At 45.0% G+C, this 14,964-nt stretch overlaps 1 protein-coding gene across 1 annotated transcript in view; it reads right to left on the reverse strand.

The window, feature by feature from the left end:
• The window catches only part of LOC139408261 (YTH domain-containing protein 1-like), a 35,777-nt gene that overhangs the window by 17,322 nt on the left and 3,491 nt on the right, over positions 1-14,964 (reverse strand). Inside the window, exons 2-6 of the mRNA XM_071151945.1 lie at positions 13,470-13,571; positions 6,888-7,210; positions 4,017-4,383; positions 1,631-1,779; positions 367-475 (exon numbers count right to left, since the gene is read on the reverse strand). Of these exons, the coding sequence (XP_071008046.1) occupies positions 367-475; positions 1,631-1,779; positions 4,017-4,383; positions 6,888-7,210; positions 13,470-13,571 (1,050 nt within the window). The remainder of the gene's footprint in view (positions 1-366; positions 476-1,630; positions 1,780-4,016; positions 4,384-6,887; positions 7,211-13,469; positions 13,572-14,964) is intronic.

The following is a 14,964-nucleotide window of genomic DNA, read 5'->3' on the forward strand; positions in this document are numbered from 1 at the left end:
ATTCAACACCTCCATTTCCCTCAAAATAAACTATATTTAGTTGCAATACAATTGATCAACAACAAGAAGCTGTGCGTTCTCTTGATCTGAGATTCATGTGGAGATACGCCCACCTTCCCGTCGAGTTAAAAAAAATGGACCAATCACAACCTTTTGTGGGAAAAGTGGCACGCGCTAGTTTTAAAGTCTTATTTGTGCCTTTGATAAATGAGGCCCCTGGTGAAAAGTAGTGCACTAATATATATATATATATATATATATTAGTGCACTACTTATAGTGCACTACTTTTCACCAGGGGCCTCATATATATATATATATATATATATATATATATAGGGAATAGGATTCCATTTCAGACTGTTTACCTTGGAACTTTCCACTCTCCCTGACTGAGAAGACCAGGATGACGCTGTGGGCAGAACGGAAGGCGGCGTTCAGCTTCTTCTCGTTCACAGGCAGAGTGGACCACACTCCCTGGCAATAACAACCAACATAAAACAGCAGACTTGTTTGTTTGTGTTCAGCATCAGTCAATATTACCGTACAGATTTTTTTTTAAAGTACATATAAACAGACAGATTGATGGCAGTCATTTGTGTTTTGTACATTCTATATCAAATATTTTTTTTATAAAAGCTCTTTTCACATCAGCAGTTATCACAACATGCTGAACTGTTATCACAGCCGAGAACCAAGCAGCTGGAGAAGCAGAAGTCAAAGCACAGTGGCTAGGAAATACTCCTTAGAAGAAACCTAGAGAGGAACCAGGCTCTGAGGGGTGGCCAGTCCTCCACTGGCTGTACTGGGTAGACCAGAGGAACCAGGCTCTGAGGGGTGACCAGTCCTCTTCTGGCTGTACTGGGTAGACCAGAGGAACCAGGCTCTGAGGGGTGGCCAGTCCTCTACTGGCTGTACTGGGAAGACCAGAGGAACCAGGCTCTGAGGGGTGGCCAGTCCTCTACTGGCTGTACTGGGAAGACCAGAGGAACCAGGCTCTGAGGGGTGGCCAGTCCTCTTCTGGCTGTACTGGGAAGACCAGACGAACCAGGCTCTGAGGGGTGGCCAGTCCTCTTCTGGCTGTACTGGGTAGACCAGAGGAACCCGGCTCTGAGGGGTGGCCAGTCCTCTACTGGCTGTACTGGGAAGACCAGAGGAACCAGGCTCTGAGGGGTGGCCAGTCCTCTTCTGGCTGTACTGGGAAGACCAGACGAACCAGGCTCTGAGGGGTGGCCAGTCCTCTTCTGGCTGTACTGGGTAGACCAGAGGAACCCGGCTCTGAGGGGTGGCCAGTCCTCTACTGGCTGTACTGGGTAGACCAGAGGAACCAGGCTCTGAGGGGTGGTCAGTCCTCTACTGGATGTACTGGGTAGACCAGAGGAACCCGGCTCTGAGGGGTGACCAGTTGTCTACTGGCTGTACTGGGTAGACCAGAGGAACCAGGCTCTGAGGGGTGGCCAGTCCTCTACTGGCTGTACTGGGTAGACCAGAGGAACCAGGCTCTGAGGGGTGACCAGTCCTCTACTGGCTGTACTGGGTAGACCAGAGGAACCAGGCTCTGAGGGGTGACCAGTCCTCTACTGGCTGTACTGGGTAGAGATTGAGAGACTAAGTTAAGATAGAGAAGTGCACCTTAGCCTTGGCCAGGGAGACGTTCTCATGGTTGTTGCTCTTGATCAGGAAGAAGCGTGCGTCTCGTAGGATGTACTTCAGCTTGCTGCTCTGATCCTTGCGGACGGCTCGAACAGAGGAGGATAGCTTCTCATGCTTCTTCTCAGAACCTGGAGGACAAAAAAAATAATAAAAATATCACATCATAAAATCCAAAGTAATTACAGCAGCAATGCCAAGCATCAGCTGGAGTGGTGTAAAGCTCGCCGCCATTGGACTCTGGAGCAGTGGAAACGCGTTCTCTGGTGTGATGAATGACGCTTCACCATCTGGCAGGCCGACAGACAAATCTGGGTTTGGCGTATGCTCGAGAACGCTACCTGCCCCAATGCATAGTGCCAACGGTAAAGTTTGTGGCGGAGGAGGAATAATGGTCTGGGGCTGTTTTTCATGGTTCGGGCTAAGCCCCTTAGTTCAAGTGAAGGGAAATCTTAACACTACAGCATACAATGACGTTCTAGATGATTCTGTGCTTCCAACTTTTGGCAACAGTTTGGGGAAGGCCCTTTCCTGTTTCAGCATGTGACCCTTGTGCACAATGCGAGGTCCATACAGAAATGGTTTGTCGAGATCGGTGTGGAAGAACTGGACTTGCCTGCACAGAGCCCTGACCTCAACCCCATCGAGCACCTTTGGGATGAATTGGAACGCAGACTGCGAGCCAGGCCTAATCGCCCAACATCAGTGCCCGACCTCACTAATGCTTTTGTGGCTGAATGGAAGCAAGTCCCCTCAGCAATGTTCCAACATCTAGTGGAAAACCTTCCCAGAAGAGTGGAGGCTGTTATAGCAGCAATGTTCCTACATCTAGTGGAAAGCCTTCCCAGGAGAGTGGAGGCTGTTATAGCAGCAATGTTCCTACATCTAGTGGAAAGCCTTCCCAGAAGAGTGGAGGCTTTTCCAGCAGTAAAGGGGGGGGGACCAACTACATATTAATGCCCATGATTTTGGAATGAGATGTTGGATGAGCATGTGTCCACATACTTTTGCTCATGTAGGCATCTGGATTGATGAGAGCCATGTTTCAGAAAGCATGTTGATGAGTTAAGAATGAACTAACACGGCCTTCCTATATAAAAACAACAGGTTGTGTGTGTCATTAGACAGCAGAAAACTAATTCTTCAGTTGATATTCACACTGCTTATAGACTATGGGGATATCATTTATATGAATGTAGCTGCCACTGTATTGAAAAGCTACTGGACACAGTTTATGATAAACACACTAGGCTTTTACGACGGGGCACCAGGTTCAGTACACATCATAGCTTTCTGTATCAGAAAGTAGCCCGGTCCTCTTTGAAAGCTAGATTGATGAATTGCACTGTTTATATAAAGCCCTCCTACATAAACCTCCTGCTCTGTCATAGGACAGCGATACCAGACCCGGTTGAGAGATGGCTAACTCTGGAGATACCTTCCACCTCCAACCAGTTAGGTACATCTGCTGTTAGATTTTTGGCACCTTACTGGTAGAATAATCTCCAAGGCTCTCTAAATGGGATGGATGGGTGCCTCCAAGACAGTCCAAGGCTCTCTAAATGGGATGGATTGGTGCCTCTAGGACAGTCCAAGGCTCTCTAAATGGGATGGATGGGTGCCTCTAGGACAGTCCAAGGCTCTCTAAATGGGATGGATGGGTGCCTCTAGGACAGTCCAAGGCTCTCTAAATGGGATGGATGGGTGCCTCTAGGACAGTCCAAGGCTCTCTAAATGGGATGGATGGGTGCCTCTAGGACAGTCCAAGGCTCTCTAAATGGGATGGATGGGTGCCTCTAAGACAGTCCAAGGCGCTCTAAATGGGATGGATGGGTGCCTCTAGGACAGTCCAAGGCTCTCTAAATGGGATGAATTGGTGCCTCTAGGACAGTCCAAGGCTCTCTAAATGGGATGGATGGGTGCCTCTAGGACAGTCCAAGGCTCTCTAAATGGGATGAATTGGTGCCTCTAGGACAGTCCAAGGCTCTCTAAATGGGATGGATGGGTGCCTCTAGGACAGTCCAAGGCTCTCTAAATGGGATGGATGGGTGCCTCTAGGACAGTCCAAGGCTCTCTAAATGGGATGAATTGGTGCCTCTAGGACAGTCCAAGGCTCTCTAAATGGGATGGATGGGTGCCTCTAGGACAGTCCAAGGCTCTCTAAATGGGATGAATTGGTGCCTCTAGGACAGTCCAAGGCTCTCTAAATGGGATGGATGGGTGCCTCTAATTAGGCCGTTTCACCCATTTTCTGATACCAGTCATTTCCTTCTTAATCCATGAAGGGAAGTGAACAGATGTCGGGAGAATGGGCTGCAACCAGGATAGTGAAAAGAGAAGAAGGTTGTTGAGCAGATGTTTTGTTTACCTGAGGCGTCGGATCCAGACCCAGAGTGAACAGACTCCCCCTCAGAGAACGACACTGAATCAGACTGGGAGTCGCTGGCTTCGCTGCGAGTGTCGTAATCCGGCGGTTCGTTCACCACTCTCTGATCCCCCTCCTCCTGTTCATACTCTTCTTCCTCCTCTTCCTCATCTTCCTCTGGGCCCTTCTCTCCCTCCTCCTCCTCCTCTTCTTCCTCCTCCATAACCTCTTCTCCCTCCATGTTGGATCGGTCTCCCTCGGAGGACTCAGCCGTGCTGCCCGTCTCCTGGTCTGATGCCTCCTCTTCTGCCTCTTCCTTGGAGGAGGTGCTGACCCTGCCAACACTCCCCTCACTGGGACGCATCAGCTTCTAGACAAGAGGAGAACAGAAAGGCATCAAGGTCTGTATTGTAAATGACACCCTATTCCCTATATAGTGCACTACTTTTGGCAAAGGCCATAAGGTTTTGGTAAAAAAGTGGACCATAGGGCTCTGTTCAAAACCAGTGCACTTCAAGTGTTTCCCGTTAGTCAGCCAAATAGAAAAAGCAGCAAGGATATGGACTAGGGCCTGTATGACTTCAGTGTGTTGGTTGTTTTGGATATGGACTAGGGCCTGTCTGACTTCAGTGTGTTGGTTGTTTTGGATATGGACTAGGGCCTGTCTGACTTCAGTGTGTTGGTTGTTTTGGATATGGACTAGGGCCTGTCTGACTTCAGTGTGTTGGTTGTTTTGGATATGGACTAGGGCCTGTCTGACTTCAGTGTGTTGGTTGTTTTGGATATGGACTAGGGCCTGTATGACTTCAGTGTGTTGGTTGTTTTGGATATGGACTAGGGCCTGTCTGACTTCAGTGTGTTGGTTGTTTTGGATATGGACTAGGGCCTGTCTGACTTCAGTGTGTTGGTTGTTTTGGATATGGACTAGGGCCTGTATGACTTCAGTGTGTTGGTTGTTTTGGATATGGACTAGGGCCTGTCTGACTTCAGTGTGTTGGTTGTTTTGGATATGGACTAGGGCCTGTCTGACTTCAGTGTGTTGGTTGTTTTGGATATGGACCTGTATGACTTCAGTGTGTTGGTTGTTTTGGATATGGACTAGGGCCTGTATGACTTCAGTGTGTTGGTTGTTTTGGATATGGACTAGGGCCTGTGACTTCAGTGTGTTGGTTGTTTTGGATATGGACTAGGGCCTGTCTGACTTCAGTGTGTTGGTTGTTTTGGATATGGACTAGGGCCTGTCTGACTTCAGTGTGTTGGTTGTTTTGGATATGGACTAGGGCCTGTATGACTTCAGTGTGTTGGTTGTTTTGGATATGGACTAGGGCCTGTATGACTTCAGTGTGTTGGTTGTTTTGGATATGGACTAGGGCCTGTATGACTTCAGTGTGTTGGTTGTTTTGGATATGGACTAGGGCCTGTGACTTCAGTGTGTTGGTTGTTTTGGATATGGACTAGGGCCTGGCTGACTTCAGTGTGTTGGTTGTTTTGGATATGGACTAGGGCCTGTGACTTCAGTGTGTTGGTTGTTTTGGATATGGACTAGGGCCTGTATGACTTCAGTGTGTTGGTTGTTTTGGATATGGACTAGGGCCTGTCTGACTTCAGTGTGTTGGTTGTTTTGGAAATGGACTAGGGCCTGTCTGACTTCAGTGTGTTGGTTGTTTTGGATATGGACTAGGGCCTGTATGACTTCAGTGTGTTGGTTGTTTTGGATATGGACTAGGGCCTGTATGACTTCAGTGTGTTGGTTGTTTTGGATATGGACTAGGGCCTGTATGACTTCAGTGTGTTGGTTGTTTTGGATATGGACTAGGGCCTGTCTGACTTCAGTGTGTTGGTTGTTTTGGATATGGACTAGGGCCTGTCTGACTGCGACTCCAGCCGACGACTACTGTGACTCCAGTCGACTACGACTCCAGTCTCTTTAATAATAAAATACAGGTATAATGACATCAGCTTTTAGAACCTTCAAAGTCGTTTTTTTTTCTTTCATTTTTGCACCAGAATGAGGTTCTCCACTACCTATTGTTCCTGCAGTGATGATTCACAATCTTCATCAAAATTGTTCTCTAATGTATCTGCAGATATTCACCAAGAAGCAGTAGTAGCCGACTAGTATGCAAATTAGGGAGCCAAATGAACGGCTCTCTCATCGATGCGATTCGAATAGCTCGCCGATTCGATTCACCTAAAAGATCCGTTCAAAAAGAGCCGTTCATTCCCAAACAACCAATCACTAGGCTACGCTGACGAGTCACTTCAGGGGTCACTGGCAAGTCTCGACACGGTGCTTTGAATACTAGGAAATACAAGATTTTGTATGATGATTTGGAGGTTGACTTTATTTAGTCAGCAATACACATTTTATAAAAACTAGTCAACACATGCTGTTCAGCAGCCAATCAAAGAACCGGAAAAAAAATAAAATAAAAATAGAATCAAAGGAATCGTAAATAGCCCATGTGCCCCGACGCCGTGGTGGAAACGAAGGTGCCAGAAAACAATAATGAAGTGAACCTCAACTCATCGTTAAAAGATATAACATGGGATGTGGACATTCACTCACAGAAGATAAAGAAGCTTCATGCCCTCTCCTCCGTTAATTTCTAGTGTTGACTGCAGCCAACCATAGCGCACAAAAACAGGTACCGAGAAGCGGGACAGGCTGACAAACCAGCAGTGTTTCCCGGTCGTCGCTGGCTTGGTGACCCGACAGGGGCCTGTCCGATCTACAGATAACTAGAAGATGCATCTCATTTCATTCTAACAAGAAAAGGCTATACTGACTAGCGAAGTGAAAAGACCTGAAAACAGCCCTGCAGATATGCTAAAGTAACTTCCCCTCGTGACCCTTGACGAAGCCACTCCTACCTCTGTGGTTAGCTCAGGCATGAGGGGCTTGATCCTCTGTCTGTCTGGCTCTCTCCTGCGGCCCAGAGGCTTGTCAAGGTGGGTTGTTTTGGGAGGGTCCCCCCTCTGCGCCCCACCAGCTCGGATGGAATGGGTTTTTCGGTCGTCGTAATAATCTTCGGTCTTGTATTCGGAGGGGTGCCGCACCCCCCTGAGGTTGACCAGTTTCTTCCCGCCAGCCGAGGGGGCAGATCTTTTAGTGGCCTGTCTGGTGGTGGTGTGAGCCGAGGCCCGGAGACGTTTCAGCTCGTGGTCATCCCCTCGGTCATTCTTCCTCTTAGATCCTGTAAGGAGGGAGAAAAAAAAGAAGTCATTAAATCTTCAATATTATGTTCTTAAATCCCTCTGCCGTGGACTGTCTGTCAGTTTCTCACTTTATGTCTCCCACCGGAGCGGCATCGGTTCTGACTTTGTGGCTGTGTTATGTGAAAGAAAAATGACATACACTACCTTTCTAACATTTGAGGTCACTTAGAAAATGTCCTTGTTTTTTAAAGAAAAGCCCATTTTTTTATCCATTAAAATAACATAAAATTGATCAGAAATACAGTATAGTATATGGTTAATGTTGTAAATGACTATTGTAGCTGGAAATGGCAGATTTTTTATGGAATAGCTACATAGGCGTACAGGGGCCCATTATCAGCAACCATCACTCCTGTGTTCCAAAGGCAAGTTGTGTTCCAAGTTGTGTTCATCATCATTTATCATTAGAAAACCCTTTTGCAAAAGATTTTCATAAAGAGTGTAGTTTGAGAAACAGACCTCAACAAGTCCTCAACTGGCACCTTCATTAAATAGTACCCACAAAACACCAGTCTCATTGTCAACCGTGAAGAGGCGACTATGGGATGCTGGCCTTCTAGGCAGAGTTGCAAAGAAAAAGCCATATCTCAGACTGGCCAATTATAAGAAAATATTAAGATGGACAAAATAACAGACACTGGACAGCGGAACTCTGCCTAGAAGGCCAGCATCCAGGAGTCACCTCTTCACTGTTGACGTTGAGACTGGACAGAGGAACTCTGCCTAGAAGGCCAGCATCCAGGAGTCACCTCTTCACTGTTGACGTTGAGACTGGACAGAGGAACTCTGCCTAGAAGGCCAGCATCCTGCTTCTTCACTGTTGACGTTGAGACTGGACAGAGGAACTCTGCCTAGAAGGCCAGCATCCTGCCTCTTCACTGTTGACGTTGAGACTGGACAGAGGAACTCTGCCTAGAAGGCCAGCATCCAGGAGTCACCTCTTCACTGTTGACGTTGAGACTGGACAGAGGAACTCTGCCTAGAAGGCCAGCATCCTGCCTCTTCACTGTTGACGTTGAGACTGGACAGAGGAACTCTGCCTAGAAGGCCAGCATCCTGCCTCTTCACTGTTGACGTTGAGACTGGACAGAGGAACTCTGCCTAGAAGGCCAGCATCCTGCCTCTTCACTGTTGACGTTGAGACTGGTGTTTTGCGGATACTATTTCATGAAGCTGCCTATAGAGGACTTTTGAGGCATCTGTTTCTCAAACTAGACACCAATGTACTTGTCCTCTTGCTCAGTTGTGCACCGAGGCCTCCCACTCTTTCTATTCTGGTTAGAGCCAATTTGCACTGTTCTGTGAAGGGAGTAGTACACAGCGTTGTACGAGATCTTCAGTTTCTTGGCAATTTCTCACATGGAATAACCTTCATTTCTCAGAACAAGAACAGATTGACGAGTTTCAGAAGAAAGTTCTTTGTTTCTGGCCATTTTGAGTCTGTAATCGAACCCACAAATGCTGATGCTCCAGATACTCAACTAGTCTATAGAAGGCCCGTTTTATTGTTTTTTTTAATCAGAACAGTTTTAAGCTGTGCTAACATAATTGCAGAAGGGTTTTCTAATGATCAATTAGCCTTGATCTAAATCTAAACTTAGATTAGCTAAGACAACGTGCCATTGGAACACAGGAGTGATGGTTGCTGATAACGGGCCTCTGTACACCTATGTAGATATTCCATTGAAAAATCAGCCGTTTCCAGCTCAGTCATTTGCAACATCAACAATGTCTACACTGCATTTCTGATCAATTTGATTGTATTTTAAAAATGTACTCTTTTCTTTCAAAAACAAGGACATTTCTAAAGTGACCCCAAACCTGTGACCGGTGGTGTATTTACCTGGTTTGTTTGATATTAACGGTTAGCAATGAATACTTTAAAAAAATAGGACATTACTGTTCTGTTTAATTATGTGTTTTCATGGGCTCCACTCTAGTTCCCTGCAGCTAATCTGGGCGTATGGTCACCAGAGATGGCTTGAGCTGACAAATGATCTAAAGACTGCATTACACAGACAAGAATGTGTTTTACTAGAGATAGCTTAGGGGTAGAACAATGCCTCATTGTCTCAATCATCCTTGCATCTGGGAAACTAAGCCAGGGGGGGGGGTTAAGACGACAACCCCGTGCAGATAACGACAGGATGAACCCAGAGTGACTTATGACACCCCAATCTGCATGGGATTGGTGGAACCAACCACGACTAAGCATTTTTAGTGTCCGCTATATACTCTGCATTTGTGTAAAGGTTAGGGTACTCGGTCCTAAACTCAAGGGTGGGGGTGGGAATTTAAAAAACATTTATTTATAAATAAAAATATTAAATCGACCAGCCTCATTATTGCTATAATTAATCGAAATTAAATAAAAAGTATTGTTTGAAGAAATGACCAAATCTCTCTCAGTACTGAATTTCCACAACAGTTATTTAGAGGAAATCGCTAATTTACTGGTTGATCAAAATCTGTTCACTCAATTTTAGTTTATGGGAAAAACAAGCACTGAATGGTGTAGGGAACAACTGTACCATCTAAAATCACTGAAATATGTTTCCACAACAGAGCCCAAAAAAATAAAGTAACTCAAGTTTTGGTCCCCCAGCTTCAAAACAGCTGTTCAATTACTTTAAAAAAAAAGTTTGTTAATGAAAATAAACCCAGCAAAAAAAAAAAAAAGAAATCCTCTCACTGTCAACTGCGTTTATTTTCAGCAAACTTGACATGTGTAAATATTTGTATGCACATACAGTTGAAGTCGGAAGTTTAAACACACTTAGGTTGGAGTCATTAAAACTTGTTTTTCAACCATTCCACAAATGTCTTGTTAACAAACTATAGCTTTGGCAAGTCGGTTAGGACATCCACTTAGTGCATGACAGGTAATTTTTCCAACAATTGTTTACAGACAGATTATTTCACTTATAATTCACTGTATCACAATTCCAGTGGGTCACAAGTTTACATACACCAAGTTCCAAAAATTCCAGAAAATGATGTCATGGTTTTAGAAGCTTCTGATAGGCTAATTGACACCATGTGAGTCAATTGGAGGTGAACCAGTGGATGATTTCAAGGCCTACCTTCAAACTCAGTGCCTCTTTGCTTGACATCATGGGAAACTCAAAAGAAAATCAGCCAAGACCTCAGAAAAATAATTGTAGACCTTCACAAGTCTGGTTCATCCTCGGGAGTAATTTACAAATGCCTGGAGGTACCATGTTCATCTGTACAAACAATAGTACGCAAGTATAAACACCATGGGACCACGCAGCCTTCACACCGCTCGTAATTTGGTGCGAAAAATGTAAATCAATCCCAGAACAACAGCAAAGGACCTTGTGAAGATGCTGGAGGAAACAGGTACAAAAGTAACTATATCCACGAAGCACCATCCCAACCGTGAAGCACGGGGGTGGCAGCATCATGTTGGGGGTGCTTTGCTGCAGGAGGAACTGGTGCACTTCACAAAATAGATGGCATCATGAGGTAGTAAAATGATCTGGATATATTGAAGCAACATCTCAAGACATCAGGACAATGACCCCAAGCATACTTCCAAAGTTGTGGCAAAATGGCTTAAGGACAACAAAGTCAAGGTTTTGGAGTGGCCATCACAAAGCCCTGACCTCAATCCTACAGAAAATGTGTGGGCAGAACTAAAAAAAGCGTGTGCGAGCAAGGAGGCCTACAAACCTGACTCAGTTACACCAGCTCTGTCAGGAGGAATGGGCCAAAATTCACCCAACTTAATTAACCTGTTGTGACTAGGGGGCAGTATTTTCATTTTTGGAAAAAAAACGTTCCCGTAGTAAACGGGATATTTTGTCAGGACAAGATGCTAGAATATGCATATAATTGACAGCTTAGGATAGAAATCACTCTAAAGTTTCCAAAACTATAAAAATATTGTCTGTGAGTATAACAGAACTGATGTTGCAGGCGAAAGCCTGAGAAAAATCCAAACAGGAAGGGACTCTTATTTAGAAGGCTCTGCGTTCCTATGCGTCCCTATTGAGCAGTGAATGGGCTATCAACCAGTTTACTTTTTCTATGGCTTCCCTAATGTCACAATAAATAGTTTCAGGCTTTTATTTTGAAAAATGAGCCTGAACGTCAACATTGCGTCAGTGGTCAGCTGAAGTCTCTCATAGTGTTTGGTGCGTAAAGGACAAATGCGGCCATTGTTTCTCTCTCCTACTAAGAAGCCACCAGTCCCAGGTGATATATTATTGAATAGATATTTGAAAAACACCTTGAGGATTGATTATAAACAACGTTTGCCATGTTTCTGTCGATATTATGGAGCTCATTTTGAATATTTTTTGGCGTTTTCGTGACTGCAATTTCCGGGCGATTTCTCAGCCAAACGTGAAGAACAAACAGAGCTATTTCGCCTACAAAATAATATTTTTGGGAAAAAAGGAACATTGGCTATCTAACTGGGAGTCTCGTGAGTGAAAACATCCGAAGCTCATCAAAGGTAAACTATTTAATTTGATTGCTTTTCTGATTTCCGTGACCAAGTTACCTGCTGCTAGCTGGACAAAATGCCATGCTAGGCTATCGATAAACTGACACAAATGATTGTCTAGCTTTGGCTGTAAAGCATATTGAAAATCTGAGATGACAGGGTGATTAACAAAAGGCTAAGCTGTGTCTCAATATATTTAATTTGTGATTTTCATGAATAGGAATATTTATGTCTGTTGCGTTATGCTAATTAGTGTCAGGCAATGATTACGCTCCCGCACCCGAGATGGGGTGTCACTAATCAAGGTGGAGGGTCCGTCATGGTCTGGGGCGGTAGGTCACAGCATCATCGGACTGAGCTTGTTGTCATTGCAGGCAATCTCAACGCTGTGCGTTACAGGGAAGACATCCTCCTCCCTCATGCGATACCCTTCCTGCAGGCTCATCCTGACATGACCCTCCAGCATGACAATGCCAGCAGCCATACTGCTTGTTCTGATTTCCTGCAACACAAATACTATCCAGGCAAAAGTTTCCCTCTCAGCTTTTCCCCCAGTTTCCTTTGGAGACAAACTGGTGATATTACACAGAGGAAAAGAAAGCAGCCAACAAGAAATGAAATGACCATCCTGCTAAATTTATGTGATGCCTTATATTTTGATTGTGTTGTTTTCTTGGTGGTGGAGAGGAGGAGGGACGGTGAGGAATGTGAAGACAGTCTGAGAAAAGAGGAGCTCCAGCTACATGTCACGTACTGCCCTCATCCCGGACGTGGTCCGGTTTCAACTTGACTGGGCAGAGGGCAGAAAGTCTGTATGGTGTTGTGTGGGTGAGAGGTTTTGAGGGGAACGTTGTGAACAGAGTGCCCAATAGGGGCGGTGTGGTGATGGTACGGACAGGCATAAGCCACGGACAACGAACACAATGGCGTTTTATCGATGGCAATTTAAACGAGACGAGGCCCGGTGTCCTGTCATTCATCCACCGCCATCACCTCATGTTTCAGCATGATAATGCAGAGCCCCATGTCGCAAGGATCTGTACACAATTCCTGGAACCTGAAAATGTCCCAGTTCTTCTATGGTCTGCATACTCACCAGATTTGTCACCCATTGAGCATGTTTGGGATGATCTGGATCAACATGTACAACTGCGTTCCAATTCCAGCCAGCAGCTTTGCACAGCCATTGAAGAGGAACAACATTCCACAATCAACAGCCTGATCAAGTCTATGCGAAGGAGACGTGTCGCGCTGCATGAGGCAAATGGTCACACCAGATACTGACTGGTTTTCTGATCCACACCAGATACTGACTGGTTTTCTGATCCACACCAGATACTGACTGGTTCTGAGCCACACCAGATGCTGACTGGTTCTGAGCCACACCAGATACTGACTGGTTCTGAGCCACACCAGATACTGACTGGTTCTGATCCACACCAGATACTGACTGGTTCTGATCCACGCCCCTACCCTTTTTAAAGGTATGTGTCCAACAGATGCATATCTGTATTCCCAGTCACGAAATCCATAGATTCATTTATTTATCAATTGACCATTTTCCTTATATGAACTGTAACTAAATAAAAATCTTAAAAAATGGTTGCATTTATATATATATTTTTGTTCAGTGTACACTGCAAAAAGGGATGACAAAGAGTGACAATGATTTGGGCATGATGGTACAGATTGACACTGAGGCTCGCTAATATAACCTTTTTAAATCTTTTATAAACGGACAGAAGTGCACTGTTAAAAGGTACCTTTTTTCTGATTGACGTGCTGTTCACTCTCAGGGTTATAGAGCTCGTCATCCTGGTCCGGGGCCTCGGTGAGGATGTCATCCAGCACGTTGAGCTCTCCCTCTGGGACGACAGATAGGCACAATCACACATAGCACATTTCAACTTAACAGAGTGCAGAGTCCATTTAGGGTAGCTAACTTGGACCAAGGCCCATAGAGCTCCAGTCAAAACAAGCACAATGGAAAGGAATACGGTGCTATTTGGGATGTAGCATAAGTGTTTTTAAATCATCTTTGAGAATCAGAGTGGCTAGACTAGTTAGAGCCGACTAAACTCAACGAGTTACGGAGATGAGCGGCAAATAGTGTGGGTCGGAGCTCCGACCAGGGACGGATTACCAAATCACCCAGGGGGCTTTGGGTGATGAAATCGCCAGAGCTCCAGTCCGCCGACACTAGTCAATGCCATCATAAAACGGTGAAGTTGAGTTTAGTCAGCTAGTTCAGAGGCATGATTCTACTCGTTATCCCCCCCCCCCCCTTGCATAACAGATGGACTCCAATCAAGTTATAGAAACATCTAAAAGGAGGATCAATGGAAACGGGATGCAGCTGAGCTCAATGTTGAGTCTCATAGCAAAAGAGTCTGAATACTGAAGTAAATAAACATGTATTAACCTGTTGTCCCTTTGTTTTTTTGCTGTAAGGTTAGTTTGAACAGAGAAGACCCGAACCCCCCCCCCCTCCCTCTACTGATAACAAAGATATCGATGAGTAACCAACAAATAAGTGATGAGCTTCTTACTCCGTTTTGGTCGACCATAACCATAACAAAACCAATCACTCCAAAATGTAGCCAAATATTAGGGCTGTGAAAAATTCTAGATTTTTCAAACTTATGGACACTAGTTTTTTTTTTTACGTTCTCTCTAAATACACTTTGTTGTACAATTTAAAAGGTCAAACACACTGCATTCCTAACAGTCAGCAATAATCCAATTTAATTCAGGGCTTGTGATATTATACTCAGGCTAAGTATAAGCCTCCAACATCCATAAGATCCACTTTGGGCTCCCGAGTGGCACAGCATCTCAGTGCTAGAGGTGTCACTACAGACACCCTGGTTCGAATCCAGGCTGTATGACAACCGGGTTGTGATTGGGCGCCCCATAGGACGGCACATAATTGTGCCAGCGCCGTCCGGGTTTGGCCGTCATTGTAAATAAGAATTTGTTCTTAACTGACTTGCTTAGTTAAATAAAAAGGTTCAATTAAATAAATAAATACATTTAAACTTTTTTGCAATAATCACTTGCTGTCAAGTCAGTCTTTGAAAATGACTAGAACCACTAAATGACTAACTTCTTGTAGCAGGCAATAAGAAAAATCAACAGGCCTCATAAACAATCTCTCAAGCCCACATGCTAGTGAGTAGCCAGCTAATCTTTATACACTATAGTTACAAAAGTATGTGGACACCCCTTCAAATTAGTGGGCTCTGCCATTTAAGCCAT

This window comes from Oncorhynchus clarkii, chromosome 5 (genome assembly GCF_045791955.1).
Source record: "Oncorhynchus clarkii lewisi isolate Uvic-CL-2024 chromosome 5, UVic_Ocla_1.0, whole genome shotgun sequence".
Taxonomy (NCBI): Eukaryota; Metazoa; Chordata; class Actinopteri; order Salmoniformes; family Salmonidae; genus Oncorhynchus; species Oncorhynchus clarkii.